The sequence below is a fragment of the Nasonia vitripennis genome, chromosome 5 (assembly GCF_009193385.2).
Source record: "Nasonia vitripennis strain AsymCx chromosome 5, Nvit_psr_1.1, whole genome shotgun sequence".
Taxonomy (NCBI): Eukaryota; Metazoa; Arthropoda; class Insecta; order Hymenoptera; family Pteromalidae; genus Nasonia; species Nasonia vitripennis.
Genome location: NC_045761.1, coordinates 2374425 through 2390449, shown reverse-complemented (window position 1 = coordinate 2390449; position 16025 = coordinate 2374425). Strand labels below are relative to the sequence as shown.

Below are 16025 nucleotides of genomic sequence, written 5' to 3'. Positions count from 1 at the left end.
AACTAAATTCACCTGCTCGATATATGCGGCGTGTGTGTTGCGCCGCGAAGCTATCCCGTTTCAAGTGCACAGTCTTTCAGCGACGAGTACGGCTCATCGATAATTAGAACAAACCCGTCCGTCTTATCAAAATTCAGCGGGACGATTGACGAATTCAAGTTTAAATTGCTTTGTAACAATGTTAGCAACTAACAGTTACACTCTGCTCATTAGGCTTCGACTTGCTCTTGTTCCTCCGCAGCGTTACATATGCCGGGAGGCCACAAACCAATTATATACCACTTAGTACTTGCTAATAAAGTTTACCGTCTTCCATCGACCGACGAGTTGCAAGAGGATTATTAATTTACTCAAACTGCCGTCGGAAGTCTGTCTACACTGCAGAGCCTTCACCGGCTGAGTATTCACGAGGCATCTCGTAGGGGGAATTCGTCGGAATGAATTGTTTACGCAAACTGCTCTCTCGAAAGCGAGCCGCAGCCGAAAGGCCATTTTGATGAATCCGAAATGAGAGCCAACACAAGAGACAAAGTTTCCATGCGAAAAAAAAACTGCGCCCGCACGGAATAAAAAGATTTCTCGATATCTCCCGACGTACGTATTTCTCCGGCGCGTCTCCCAGCGCGACGACCCCCCATGGAGAAACTTCTCGACCGTTGCACATAACAGTTTGCCAACAGGCTGCTATGCGATACTATTATATAGCGAGTCAACGAACAGCAGAGTGCCAGGAATGTAGCGCACGAGTATTTCAATGTAGTTACGATCTTTACGACCCTAAGGTGGCTCCTTACTCCGGATAAAAGTTCCGCGGAATTTTTCACGAGCGCAAGTAGATAATATAATACACGGAATCGAGCCCGCGCGCGTGTGGCAAACTAGTCTTCGATAACCGAATTGATCCGCTACTGCAACCGATACACGCACTGCACTGCAGTAGAAGGGGCGACGATTTCGCGCGGAATAAAAGTGCTAAATGAAGAAATCGACGAGCGATGCAAACCGAGCAACAACGCGCTGGATACGGACAATAGTCGCTCAGCGCGATATCGGCGCTGCTGAAACAAAAACACAGAAGCTGCGAGTCCGAACAATGGCCGTTCGGTCGATTCGGAAAAAAAAGTCAAAGTAAAGTAACAGATTGTGCGGGCCGCAGTAGAGCCAACAAGAGAAAATACCCCGAGAAAAGTTTCGCTATCGAATCGAGGCGCCGCTATATAGAAGCTTCGTTAATTGTTATCTGAAATTATCGAAAAAAGTGCCTTTTCCATTCGCCACGCTCTTCCTCAATTTACGGGACTAACGAAACAAAAAGCATGCGTCCCTATGAAAGACTAATCAGAAACTCAAAGTACAAGCTGCGGGATATAACAAGGCGAGAGGGGACGCCGAAAAAGGACAATCGATAAAAAGGAGGGAATAAAACGAGCTGCGCGCGAGCGTAGGTGAGCGCAGCAAAACAGCCACGATGCGGCCAAGTGCGAAAAAAGAACGGACGACGGAGGAAATGTCAACGGCGGAATCAGGATTGCTAAAAGCTGCTCTTTATACGCACCGCGGAGAAATGAAATAGCGCCTTCCCTCTCGAATTTTACGCGCGCCGCGTTATTAACTGTATAGGAATTGCAGGGCGCACATTGCACAGCTCGAAATCCTATATCCTGGCGCAAATTGCGGGATTTTTACTTCTCCCTCGCAAATTACTCATCGAGCCCTCTATTATCGCGCAGCTCGGGCTTATCCAAGCTTTGAAGTGGTTGCCGACGACGACGACGACTACGGCAGCGGTAGCTCCCTCTGAATATTGAAGTCCTCCGCGTGGAATATTGCAGGAATCGTCTCCACTGTTGCGTCCCGCGTAAGATTGAAATGGTATACAGCATAACGAATGCTTTGGAGATGTTGCACGTAGTTTCCGCAACTGCGCGGCGAGAGAGCTGCCGAACGTCATTGAAGGAGAATAGCCAATGCGACGTGTATTCACGTGCGCCGACGACGACGACCGAGTTCTACACAATTAGTTGTAAGCACGTTCCGGTTATTATTGACATTACGTGCCGCCGCTTCGGCCAGTTAATAAAAAATTTATTTCGCCGAATCGAATCGAAATCGGGATAGGCCGAAAATCCACTTTCTCCGGCGAACGTGTACATTTATGTATGGCTATAGCCAGTGCCAAGCGAAAAAAAACCAGCCGATGATGCAAGGCATTACGGAGAGAGAGAGAGAGAGAGGGAGACGGTTATGTGGGCACTAAAAGGAAGAGTTGCGGAAGAAAGGATTGACCCACTGACTGGAATTCGCGCGTCCTCATTTTTCGTCGATGCGGCGTTATACAACGAACGTGCGCGCGCGCGTGTGTGCGAGGAGAATTTCCGGACAATGTCCGAACTGCGCCCAAACATTTGAACAAGCTGAATTCGTGAAAAATCGCTGCGGCACTGCTTGATGGGGCCTTTGTGCGAGATTTGTTTGCGGATCCGGAATTGATGGTTTGCATAAGCTGATGGGAGAGTTGACTCTCCTAAAATTTCCCTCCTTGCACTTTTTTCCCGCGCTGCACCCGAAAAGCCAGTTCGAAATCTTTGGCTATAATATCATGGTGCGGTACGAGAAAAAAAGTAGAATACCTTCAAAAATGTACGTAACACTGCGCGGCCAATAGCCAGGTATAGCGTAAAACTTTGATTTAATCTAGCGCCGAAAATAAAAACTCGCTGGCCTGAAATTCAGCTGGTTTTTCGCGGCCGACGAGCCGCGCGCTTTACAACTATACGGCAGTAAAAAATCTCAAGCTCTCCCGGCTTATCCCCGGCCAACATGCCGCTCTCCACGTACATATACCTCTACACTGCTGCTGCTGCTGCTGTACACTCTTCCAAGGTACACACTCGAGTCTAGTAGCGCCGGGAAAGAGAGAGAGAGAGAGAGAGAGAGAGAGAGAGCGAATATGTGTCTAGCGCTACAATTTGTACCCCCGCGCGCGCGCCGCAGAGCTGGTTTCAAAGGCCGCTCTTGGAAGCCATTCAAGGCTTCCCGGCGCGCAACATTACTTAAACGACCTTAGTTCTCTCTCTCTCTCTCTCTCTCTCTCTCTCTCTCTCTCTCTCTCTCTCTCTCTCTGTCTCGCGCTCGCGCTTTCTCCACTCGCGCACGCAGCGAATAACTCCGCACTAGGTACCTATGTGTACCTCCTCTTCTCCGTAGCGAAGAGACTGTCGGATTATACGCGACGAACTGCACGTCGCTCTCTCTCTCTCTCTACGTGTTAGTCGATGCTCGGATGAGGCGCTGTCGAGGCAGGCCATTGACGATGTAGTGCCGACATCTCTGATTGGGAGAAGCTCGCCTATGTGTGTGCACTCGCGCGCCGTTTGCAGGTTCGTTAATGCGCCCGCGTCGTTTCGCGGAGGATCCTGGAATTCGTAAAAATTATTGTACGCGTTTCGCATTTTGCGATGCTTTTTCTCTCCGCACGTGTTTACACGCGTCGCGCGCGTAAATCTCCGCGCGGGACCTTTTAATTGATATAAAAAGGCGACTGCGCGCGATTTCGCTCAATAAATCGCGCGAGCATTGTTTACAGTTTAAAATCAGGTATGAAAAGTAACGAGGACGAGGAACGAGGAGAGCCGTGCAACCCGCGGATATTCTGAGAACTCATTATGAAAATGAAGCGCTTCAAAAAGCGCGCGAAAAATGCTCCTCGCTCCTCTCTTTACGGGGCGCGGCACCGGTGCGTATACATACTCGGGCGCACATGCCTCTCCCACCCTCTCGTCTAATCTTCCGGCTAACGAGATTAAAATTGCAAAACGATTCCCGCCATACACCGCGCTCGCCGAGAGGAGATTTTTGGGCCGTCGACGCGTCATATTCTCCCGATAAATTGCTCGAATTCAATCGAATTACAGTATAATATAACGGGGCTATTCTCATTCCAGTGGCCTGCGTAGCGGCTCGGATGAACGGCCGTCTGAACGACCTCGAGATCCGGACCAGCAGCCAGAATCTACTGCTGCAGCCGAGGACAAGCCCGGGCGAGTTCGACGTCGTGGTCATAGGCGACCTGCTGTACGACGAGGCTCTTGCCTCGAACCTGGAAGCCTGGCTGGACGGCAGCCTCGAGCCCGGGACGAAGATTCTTCTGGGCGACCCGGGACGCCACGGGCTCGGTCCGAGTCTCCGGAAGAGACTCCGACACCTGCGCACCTATCCGCTGCCGGATAACGTGCGCCGCGAGAATCACGGCTACGCCGAGGCCGCCGTCTGGCAGTTCATGCAGCGGCAGTAGGGCCAGCGCGTTTATGGCGTGGAGAGGAGCTGCTGTCGACGGAAATTTGATTCTCCTGCAGGAATTGGGAGACTGCGGCGCCGATGGCGATGCGAGGAACGCGACGGCTGCTCGGAATTGCGCGGGGAACAATGCTGTAATCCTCGCGCGTGACTATTGTTCTCTCGATCGCAAGCGAGGGTAGCTCTGGAAAAATCTTGGTATCTCCTAACGTCCCGCCCATGTATATTGTAATGAAGCAGAGAATAAAGGTTATTTTTGTACTCTTTAAATAGGCGAAAAATGATGATTCAAACGAGAGCCGGCGCGATCGGCGCATGCAGCGTAGCACGCGTAATACGCCGGGGGCGAACGAGGGGGAGCTTAGGTAAACGAGTAAATAGATTGCAGGCATCCTAGTCCCGCGCACCATAATGAAGTCGAGCAGCAGCAGCGGCGCATCGGCACTTAAATAACACTCGAGCTCGGCGCATATGACCGTCGAGCATCCTCATACATCAGCGTAAACCGAAGGCGTCCCCGTAATAGTCTTCCCGCCTAATTAGTCCAAAACAGTCGAGGCGAATACAGCTGTTCCGCGAGACAGCTCTATGCTCTCGACAACCCATGTATATAGTGAATGGGAGAAAAGGAGCGTGAGCGGCAACGGCAGCGCGGGACAACAATCGCCGTAATATTCACGGATTAGCCGTGTCACTCACCTGCTTGCTGAGGTGCGACTCGAGGCTGACGTTCTGCCCGGTGAAATCGACGCCCCTCGGGTACGTGACGTTCGTCAATTTTATTCGGCACTCGAACCTCGTGCGATCTGGAACATAAGAGCGGTTCGGCGAATATCAAAAGCGGGTCGCGCTGACAAAAATGAAAAACAGAGAGAGAGGAAAAAAACAACAGCAGTGCGGAGTGCATCGGCCGAAAAGAGAGGAAAGCTCTCGCCGCGCGCACAGGGAGCATCGATCGGATCGCAAATCACGCGTCGGGGCAGCGCGATAAATCCGAGCGTCTTTCTCAATTGCCGCGAGAACAATCGCTGGAGAGCAGGTGCGTGCTCCTGGCAGCCCTGTGCGGATTATAAATAAACAACTCGGGGCTGTACTCACCCGTGTGGACGCGCACCGGCTTCTTGCACTGGCAGGGCCTGCTCCGTTGCTGCTGCTGCTGCTGCTGCTGCTGACGCTCCCCAGGGTACGGGCACTGGAAGATGCAGTTGGCCTCGGCGTTGCAACCTGCGAAGGAACAGACGAAGCTTCTCTGTACTGTGTGCAGCAGTGTACCGCAGTCCTGGGGGTATGAAAATCTGCGCGACTGGGATTTATGGATCGCGGGGACGCCTCAGAGTTATGAAAGCTAACCCCCCCCCCCTCCTCTCTTTCTCTATCTCGTACACCCGAGCGCTATAAGTATAATCCGCTTCCGCGTAGCGCATAAGAGTTTAATTTTCCAGCATCGACGGGGCCGCTCGAGTATTAATCACACACTGAGAAAACTAGATATTAAAATTTACTACATATGCAGGAAAAATTACTATATTATATTTACTATCTCAGATACTAATTTCTATACTGAAATGAAATTTTTTTAAATTTACTTTTTTTTTGCTGGGCAATTTTACGCGCTTATTCGAATATTATTATTATTATTTAATTTCAATTTTTACTATGAATATAGTGCCGTTACTATCTAATATGGTAATTTTTCCTACATATGTAGTATATACAGTTCTCTCAGTGCAGCCGGCTTTGATAGCGATCTACTTGGCTACGGCTTTATTTGAAATGGCAAACGAGCTTAGCGATCATCCCCACCCTCTCCGCGCGGGTAGTTTGCACTTTGTATGCGGGATGATTGTCCCAATGCCGATGCCCACGCTCTGCGTACATGTCGAAGCAGTAGGTATGACCGAATGCGGATCGATGAAATCTTACGCTATTCATACACTCGTGCTTTTTTCTCGTAATATTGGCTCGTTTAACGAGTAGCAGGCAGCAGCCGCGCGCATTTAACGAACCGTTTACAGATTCGCATTACCTCGTTAGGGCAATCAACGGTGCGCCTGTTATGCTCACATTGATAAACAAACTCCGGTTATGTATGCGCCGTGTACTGCGCGGGAATAAAAGAATCGGTCCATCGCTTTTCACAAGAGCCATCGAGACTCGAAATTCCATTAATAAACTGTCCACTTAATCCCCAACAGCGCGCATCAAATATTTCGCTCATACGCGCCGTTACATTTGGCTTTTTAATAAAGCCGGCGGAATGTAGATAAAAATCCGATAGCAGTCAAAGTACAGGGGAGAGCCGCTGAACGCCGAGGTTAATTATTCGAAAGAGAGATGGGAGGAAGGACAAGACGTGGCGTAATTAAATTTATACCATTTTCCTCGCTGTCGTCCTGCGAAATCTCGCAAAAGTCTCCGCTGAATCGAGGGGCGCAGAGGCAGCGCACCGCCGCAGCTCCGACGTGCCTGCAACAAGACGTTGAGAACGCATATAATGCGTGCAGCGCCGAGCAATGCGAATAAAGCCTAACGGAGTGTTAACAATGCACTACTACTACTACTACTACTACTACTACCACCACTACTTCTACTTCCACGCGAGAATGGAGGTACTCGTTGCTCGCGCGTGAATACGGATTTGCTCGAGTTTTTTTCCGCCTTTCTGGCGCAGAAAGAGAGCTCCGAGAGGGAGTTTATGTTTATCATTCGTGCTTTTTTTTAAGAGGCCGTGGCATTAATAGGGGCAAATTTTTCTCTACTTTAGCGAGGCTCGTAGTAGAGTCGTTGCCGAGGTAATGCAGAGGATTTAAGATAATGGGTTGTGAGATTTTTATAGAGGCCGATATCGCTAGTACGTAATTAGTGCATACCGGTTTCAGTCGACTCGAGACTTAACGAGAGCGCCGAGTCCGTTTTGGAGCGGAGGCTGCTCATTTAGTCGCGTCATCTCGAGAGAGAGAGAGAGAGAGAGAGAGACTGCTGGAAATGCGCACCTCTTTGTTTGCATTTTACGGCCATTAGATAGCATTTCACGGGATTATCACGAGCTTTAGTCAACGAGTTCGGAGTAGCTTGCCTTCGATGTAACGCGCTGAAAGACCTGTACAAGTTTCAATAAAATTTTCCGCAAACACTAGAAATGTACATTTACAAAAATACAGAATGTAACGCACGCCCAAGCGGTTCGCGGCATAAACGCGCGAGTGAGAGATCCAGCTTGCCTCGATAACGCGATTAGTCGCAAGTTAGCTCTGGCAACTTCTCTTTCGAGCCCTCGACGCGCGTACAGGGTGTCAAGACCGCGCGTTTGTGGCCTGAAGGAGCCGTAGGACTCAAAGTGTCGGAGCAGCAAATGTGGCTGCTGCGGCAGGGATGGAAGATCGGCCAAGCGTTAATCGCGTGAAAATGGCAGCTGAGCGTCGCCAAAACAAACAAAAAACATCAGAGCTAATCTAGTAGTATATTGCGAGTATAAATGAAAAGATCAGAATTACCTGCAGGTGCCGCCGTTCTGGCAGATCGGATTGCCGCGTTCGGTTACGCAGAGTGGCCCGTGTCCGCAGTGCCTGCCGCCGAATCCCTCGAAGCAATCACAGTAAAAGCTCCTAATGAAGAAGAATGACTCGTCGTTAGTGTGCGCATAACAGGCGGACTATTAGCTCGTCATTCTTAGTCGCCCACGCGCCGCGTCTACATCCGTATCCCGGGTTTGTTTTTCTTTTTTTCCAAGCGCACATACCTCCTGCAGTATATCAATCCGCGCATGATACGTATAACGCATTAAACGCCGCGCAATTGTGCAGCGCGATGCATTATTCCGCGGCGCTTGGAAATCAATATGTCAATATCATTGCGCGCACACAATGTGCGGAATAGCGCATCAGCGGAACGGCCATATAGCCGAGGCATTCCGTCGCACGCATTCCCCCGCTCTCCCGTTGTCCGTCGCGTGAATAACGATGATTTTAATACGTGTACGCGTGCATCGTCGGAAGAAGAGCAGCTCGATCGCGCACGTCTAAGTAGATAGCTGTCGAAGCTAGTCAGACCACGCCGGCCGAGACGTGATTCCGCGTCGTAATACTGCAGGCGCACGTCCGCATTAAAGTGTGATATCCCCCGCAGCTATATACCCAGCCTATCGCTTATCAGTTACAACAATACACGTATAGATAGCGGCGGCTCCCCTCAGTCGTAAAAGCTTTCGACGGCAGGGCTCGATCCGCGCGCGGAATAAATTTTCCCAGCGGAGCTGCGCAAAGTCCAACCGTTATCCCCCCGCGCGCGCACTGCGTCAAAATCTACGTGTGGCTATGTGCGATGCAGTCGCGTGATCGAGAGAGCGCCGAGAGCACAGTTGGCCAAAGCCGAACTTGAGCGATGCGGCTAAAGCGTTCGCGCACTCTAAAGCGCCGCGGCGGGAGCTTTGGGGGCCATTGTTGCGCCCGACGCTCTATCCGATGCGCGTCGCCCATTAAGAGCTAGACAAAGCAGTAGTAGCGGAATCGCGCTCTCCCACTCTCTGCTCGAGGGCACATCCAGGTCTGAATTTCTGCGGGATTGCCGTCGACGCTACTCCGTCTGTCTCTGTGTGTGTGCGTGTTCCCCGACGGCTCACTGTTTACACAGCCGGGAATAATGCGTAGTATAGTGCAGTTCGCTGTGCGCGGATATTCGCCACCGCGAGATCAAAAGTGTGTGCCGTTTGCTCTCGGCGCGTGAGTATAAACGGGGGGAAAAAAAAAAGAACGAGCCATCGAGATTTCGGTTACACGCGGAGCTTTACAGAGACGAGAAAGAGCAGCAGCGGCGGCGGAGAAAATAGCCTGCGCTTAGGCTGTTTGACGAGTTCATTTGCAATTACGCGGCGCGGAGAGTTCCGGGCCCGAAGGGAGAACGGCGCACGACTATGAGAGAGAGAGAGAGAGAGAGAGAGAGAGAGAGAGAGAGAGAGAGAGAGAGAGAGAGAGAGAGAGAGTGAGAGCGCGGTGAAATTTTATTTACCCGCGGGAGGTAAGGCCAACGCGACGAGAGACTTGCAGCGACGAGCTTTTCAGAGCGAAAGTAAATTTCTTTGAAGTCGCAGATTTGCTCGTTTTCTCCCGCGGAAAACACGTACGCGCACTTTCGCGTTAACTTCTTTCGCGACTCTCTTTCGCTTTTTCCCGGCGCGAGCGCTTCATCTGTTTAATTAACGCGCGAGCGCGCCGCCATTAATTACACGCGAGCGTCCTCCGCTAAAGTGACTGCCGCGCGTTCGATTATTAATTAACGCTGATTGCGGCCGCGAGAATCGTTTTCCAGAGAGATATCGACTCCTGCTGGAATTTTCGGAAACTACTCGCTTACATCGAATGCGGCCCTGCGGAGAAGTAATCTCATGATTAGCGTCGTCTCGGCCAAGGAGCTGTCGAGACTATCGATTCTATCCAGAGCGGCTTTCATCCAGCTCTTCGTATCGCGATGAAAATCCGCATCACTCTATCAGAGCGCGACCGAATTTCTTCCGCGAAAGAGGAAAAGTCACCGCGCGCGTCTACGTCATACAAATCTTTATAATCATTCAACTAGAGAGCTCCACGTCGGGGTGACATCAAAGTATACCGCACACACCGACGCGAGTTCAAAGCCGAAGCTCCTTTTGAAAGCGCTCGGTGGTGCGACGTCTCTCTGCATTATTCATCGGGTCGCTGAGGTAATAGACGAAAAATTTACGCAAAGTGCAACGCCCGTGATCCGTCAAAAGCGATACAAACTACCGGCGTGTACGAAGATAAAGCTCTCGCTCACGCGCAAGCACTAAAAGCCCGCGCCGCGTATTTTAATTTCCGCCGAGCGCGCGCGAGAATGCGCTCGCGGTTTTGCGGAAAAATTCCTCGACGCGCCTCGAGAGTGAAGAAAGGGCCGAGCGTGCGAGCAGGCCGCAGCGAAATTACGGTAAGTCGAGGAGAAACAGCTACAGCGCCGAGAGCCGAAGCCGGTTCTTATTCATTGCGAGCTGCTCCCCTGGGATATCAGCCGACTTTACGCGGAGAGTTGGCTACTGCGCGCTCGATTCTGTTGCGGCTGAATTGTTCACGTGGTTTGGCAAAGCGACGCGCGCGGTATTTTTTCGCCACATATCGCCGATGCACAATCGAGAAAGGGCACGTTTCACGCTAAACTACGCGCCTGGGCGTTCGCGAATGTTAACGTTTAATTCGAAAACTGCAATTTTTGCGTATCACGATCCATTCACGGTGTTACATGTACGTATTATCTCATACGTGCCGAGAAAGCCGAGAAAACTCGCGCAACATTTTATCCGGCGCGGCGGCGGGAGCTAGTTCACGTCGAATTTCACGAGACAATCCAATTGGAGATGCGCATCGGAAATGTTACACCGACGCGAGGAGACTCTTTCGGCCGTCGTTGCGCATTTACATTTACGAGGCGAATACATAGAGGACACGCTCGCGCCGGCGGGCTGTACTCGCCGGATTATTAGGAGAAAATTATACGCCGCGGGCAGCTTCGCAACGCCGGATGAAAAAACAAAATACAAAGCCGACGAGATAAGGCTCATCAGGTGCAATTACGCCGCGGCTATTCCGGTTTTCATTTCCGCGTAAGAGACTCGCGGGGCTTTAATTTTTTTCCCCTCCCCCGCTCGCGAGTAGGCGGAAAACAGCGACAAATGCTCTCTCGAAAGTACGTCTCGCCCGTGGAAAGAAAACGGCGCGACACAATGCCGCGAGAGCGGTAAATTACCGCGTTATCAGCGGAGCGGCAATCGCCGGATCTATTGTCTAGTCGCGAGTAGCGTAATTTATCGCGGGGGAGACACCGCGCATAAAGTTGATTTAATTTTCTTTCCCGAAAAGCTCGCGGCGCCGATGCCGCGTTACGATATTAGGACGTAGCGGTAGTCCGTTCGCGTTTGCGATTCGCGAGTGCGTATAACGAACGCCCGTTCGGCCGGCGAAAATTGTAATGGCCGGACTGTGCGGGGTCCGTAAGTGGTTAACCAGGGGTAACGGAACGTCGTCTGACGTATACGGGAGGGGTGGCGTATGTGAGCGTGGCGCGTGTGTACAGCGTAACCAGCATCAGCGCGGTGAGAGAGCCGTTCAATAGCCCGTAACTACTGATTTCCATAGCTTCATATGCTAATCAAGCATGTGTATCAGGGAGCATATCCTGTTCCGCCGGCAATACGAGGCGGCCCTGCATCTACAAGGCAAATAAGTGCGCGCAAACAACTCCCGCTGATGCACTTGCAGAAGAATCAAATTTTGGTCATCCTCGAGGACAAACACGCGCGCGAAAAAGCTCGCCGCGATGATTAGCATAGGCGACTAATCAGACATTCAGCGGCTCGCGCGAGAGTCGCGCCGTAGGCGCTGGGATAAGGCTAAAATATCAATATCGACGCGCAGCCGCGAGCGCGCGAGATCTGCCTTTTTCTCCCCTTTCAACAACCGCGTCGCTCGCGCGCGCTGCGGGATAATAATATTTGCGAATGTGCTTTTCTGCCGGCGAAAAAATGGATGCCCGCCGCGAGCGAGGGAAAAAGCGGAGAGAGAGAGCCGGAATGAAAATAAGAGACAAAACCGGCCGGAAAAAGCGAGCGCGCGACGCTGCGCCATTATATCAGACGCGTCAATTAGTGTCGGCTGTCGTGTCTGCGGGGGAGCGAGATCGAGCTGGCTCTTTTTCGGCGGCGGCGGTGGGGAAAGAGCGATGTTTATTTCAAAGGCGCGTCGACTCGATTGGTAACGGGACGCCCGCGTTGAGGGAACACTCACGCGTAATCCGAGGCGAGCAGACAGTTGCCGGCGTAGGAGCAGTCCCTGAGCGAGCAGGAGTTCGGGTTCTCCCTGTCCTCGGTCATCTCGTAGGTGAGATTGAAGCCGTAGACGTCGAGCAGATTGTCGAGCACGCGCACGTGGTTGCCCTCGAGCCTGTCCAGCTGGAACTCGACGAGCAGGTACGGCCGGAAGGTGCGCAGCCAGCGGTGCTCGAAGACGTTGCCCTCGTCGATCGCCTGGACGAGGGCGCCGCCGAAGCTGACCGTCTCGGACTCGTAGTAGGCGTACTCGGTGAAGCTGAGCCCGCGGAACGCGTAGAGCTGGCTCAGGTAGACGACGATCGAGGCGTTCGCCTGGTCGGCCAGCTCCGAGGCGTCGAGGAGCCAGCGGCAGCTCAGCGGCACTGCGAACGGGCCCGGGAAGTTGGGCGTGGCGATGGTGCCGCGGCGGGCCGTCAGGTGACCGCCGCAGGCCTGCTGCTGGTCCTGCTGCTGCGGCTGCTGCTCCTGGTGGCCGGACGGCTGGGGCGGCTCCTGCTGCTGCTGCTGCTGCTCTCGGCTGGCCATCGGCAGCAGCAGCATCGCCAGGCACGCCAGCACTTGGCGCGAGTCGCTCGACGTCCTGCCGCCGAACAGCTGCGGATAAAGAGAGGCGTTGATTGTTAGTTCGTTTTTCTCTCGCGAGCGAGCGGCATTTTTCGGTTTTGTACTGCTGCCGCTGACGGGATGACTGCAGTTGTGCTTGCGCGAACAAAAGCACCGTCGAGGGAGCTCTCTCTCTCTCTCTCCATTGTGCTTTAAATTTTTCGGGACATCGGTTTTCGCTCCATTATTTTACCGGAGATTTATCGCCGCGCGAAAGTCGGCGAAACGCGATAGCGCGGCTCTTCACTTTTCGCGCTAAAATTTCATCGACGCTCGCTCAAACGTGTATATGCGGCCTCCGCTGAATGGAATATATAACAGTTCGTAAGATCCACTCGGCGACAAATAGTTGCGAGGTCAATTTACTCCGGTCTCGAGAGAGCACACGAAGACCGAAGAGGATAGATATAGACAGCCGCGAATTTTAATGGCACCGTGCGCGAGCTTGCGGAGTTTCCACGGCCGCTTGCAAATTTGAAGGCTATTAATAATAAAGCTGCGCGCGCGCACGCGACCAAAGAAAGCATTTGTTAACTCTCGCGCGCGCTCGAGGCGAATCGTAACTTGAATTTCAAACAGCGCCGCACCGACGACGCGCGACTACTCTCGTTGTAGTGCGGTTCTTCGTGCAGCGCTCGGCTTATTATTCTCCGAATCGCGCGCGCAGCGAGAGACACTGCTGCTGTGTGCATACTTGCTCAGCGCGCGCGGGAATGAATGGCTGAAAGTTTCATCAACGGGCTCTTTCATTATGCACTAATTTCAAACGAGAGGAATCGTTCTCGACCGTCGGCCTTATAATCCATCCAATTCACGCGTATACACTTTGCTGCTGCGGGTGTACTACTACTGCAAATTGTCGCGATGCAGAAGCCGAGAAATTTCAGGTTAATGGACTGTCGTGCCTTTTCAAGGTCGAGTTACGACGAAATCTTCAGAGGGTATACTTTGAAAAGAATCTCTCCGCCGGGTCGCGAGGAAAAATTAAGCTTCGAGTATCGCCGCTGAAGTGCGGTTTAAAGCGGATGTACTCGTCGCTGTATGGCTGGACTTTTTAAAATCCCTTTGTTCAGCGAACCTAATCGTCGATTCCGGGAAATATATGTATACATCTCACTTTAATAACGACCGGCCGCCGTACTATGAATTCAAATGGCTCTTTTTAGCGCGCGGGAAAAAAATCACGACTTGACTTTTGTTCCCGGTATTATACGCAAAGCTAAATTTAAATAAAGTTGTCAATATTAAACCTTTTCTTTAAAATCTCCGCGCTTTGATGCGCAGCTTTTACGGCAGAGCGAGCTCGTTGCACACGGAACCATTGCGAGTGCATCGTTAAAACGCTTTTTTACAAGCGCCGCTGGCTGAAATTAGTGCTTCGGTCTATGATGTCTCGGCGCGTGTACAACACGATGTACTCCGCGGCGTTTGAATATTAAGCGCGCCGCGCTTGAAGATTTAAAAGGGAACTTTTTCCCGCGTAATTCTCTCAAAACAGCGGTTCCATCTAATTGTCGCGCTGCTGCGGGGAGTGTAGACAAGCGGGCTTGAAAAATTGCCCGGAGGGGGTGAGACGCCGCCGCATATTTATGTAAATTAACACGCGCCAGGCTACTTATGCACTTGCATCTTGAGTACATGTAAATCGAGAGCCGCGCGCATAAATGTTAATTCGGTCCTTATTTTCAAATTAAAGAGAAGGCAACAATGCATCGAGTAGGTATATAAAATCGCGGTGCACTGAAATATACATGTACGCCGAAGGCAGAGAAAAAGCCGCAGAGTATATAGACGTGAGAGGACAGTCTCGCGGGGGTGGAAGAGGTTCGGGGGCCAAAGTTTTTGCGCGGATCCTCGCTTCGCTGAGTGCAATTTCCCGGGGAGCTCCTTAAAACGTGATTTTCAAAGCGAGTGAACGAGACGGGATAAGGGAAAGGAAGAGGAGGTGCGCGGGATTTGCTGCCGTTGCTGCCGCTGGCGGCGTTTGCCGGAGGCAAGTGTCGGTGACTTGGTGATTGAGGGTTATTGGGTCGGGGGCCATTGTTGTGGCGAAGCGACTGACTGAGTGAGAGTAAGTGCGCTCGAGGCCTCGGCGGTAGCGATTCGTATCGTTTGAGGGGATTATTAATTTGTCTTGTTTGGAATCTCGAGGACGCGTCCGCTGCGCTCCCGGATTCAATTACGACTTAGCTTAGAGCTTTGCTCTCGATTCGTTGGGAATTAGAAATATAACGAGCGGCCGACCAAACTCCGGCTTGTTCCACTGCGATTCGGAGGTGGATAAATTCGAGTTCGCGCATAAAACGTCATTCCCGTCAGCTCGTGGAAGAGCGACTTCTACGCGGAAGTTTCTTTTACATCCCACGACTCGAGCGTGTCTCGCGGCCTTCACTCACAATTTGACGGTCTGGCAGTTTCGTGGCCCTGCGGCCATCCATCCGAGTACTAACCGCGGCTGGAAGCCGATTAACTTGGGAGATTGCCTGCGAAACCACGACTCTTCCCCCGACCACCGCGAGGCCCTTCTCGCGCTGCACTCGACGACCCTCAGCTCGATAATGACGCATTAAAACAAATTGCTAATTTTCACCTCAACGCGCTTATACCAATCAGTGGATATCGATGCGAACGGATCATCTGTCTTCTTATCATTTTCAATTTCGCAAGCCATATCGAGGGATAAAAAACGTTATCGCAATTTTATTATCGTAAAGCGGCGCTAAGGAAACTTCGCGCATGCTTTATGGCAGCCGGTAAAACGTTGCTTGTACACACACACATACAGCGGTAAATTACCCGATATTTATCAATTCATAGCCGGGCTCGCGGGCGCTACTCTGAAAGGCTTTTCTCATAAAGACGAGCTTCTCGCGCGCGCGTTCTCTTTTTAGCCCCGGCGTCTTTTTGCAAAAATTTTCCTGAAAGCAAAGCGCGATTCCGAGAGATCTCACGCTCGCTCTGTGCATACATCCCTAGGCGCGATTCACGGGACCTTTGCACCGCTGCGCGGATATTATTTGTGTAATTAATGTATTTACTTTTATCGCGCGCTCCATCTCGCTAGGTTAATTCAGCGCGCGTAATTATGTCCCTGTTGCCTAATTAAATTATACCCTTTCGAATGTATATAGACGGAGATACGCGTGTAACTGTGCGCTGCTGCGCGAGCGTGTAATCAAACGAGCTACAGTAGAGTTATATTCCTCGAGTGCATTAACCAAATTGTAGCGATACTTCGTTTGCGAGAACTCGACGGGATGTGTTCCAGCTAGAAAATTCGGTGTCCAAGCGAAAA

At 51.6% G+C, this 16025-nt stretch overlaps 2 protein-coding genes across 6 annotated transcripts in view; one reads left to right on the top strand and one right to left on the bottom strand.

Annotated features, from left to right (window-relative positions):
* The window catches only part of LOC100123048 (electron transfer flavoprotein beta subunit lysine methyltransferase), a 31134-nt gene extending 26568 nt beyond the window's left edge, over positions 1 to 4566 (top strand). For both annotated transcript variants that reach the window (XM_001606603.6, XM_031931911.2), the window contains exon 3: positions 3945 to 4566. In XM_001606603.6, the coding sequence (XP_001606653.1) occupies positions 3945 to 4294 (350 nt within the window). In that variant the 3' untranslated portion in view covers positions 4295 to 4566. The remainder of the gene's footprint in view (positions 1 to 3944) is intronic.
* Positions 1 to 16025, bottom strand: part of LOC100123035 — an 84456-nt gene that overhangs the window by 47681 nt on the left and 20750 nt on the right. For 3 of the 4 annotated variants that reach the window (XM_031931909.2, XM_031931907.2, XM_031931908.2), the window contains exons 2-6: positions 12084 to 12721; positions 7791 to 7901; positions 6671 to 6762; positions 5395 to 5520; positions 4996 to 5102 (exon numbers count right to left, since the gene is read on the bottom strand). In XM_031931909.2, coding sequence (XP_031787769.1) covers positions 4996 to 5102; positions 5395 to 5520; positions 6671 to 6762; positions 7791 to 7901; positions 12084 to 12667 — 1020 coding nt within the window. In that variant the 5' untranslated portion in view covers positions 12668 to 12721. The remainder of the gene's footprint in view (positions 1 to 4995; positions 5103 to 5394; positions 5521 to 6670; positions 6763 to 7790; positions 7902 to 12083; positions 12722 to 16025) is intronic. The other variant, XM_031931910.2, reaches the window with a different exon arrangement.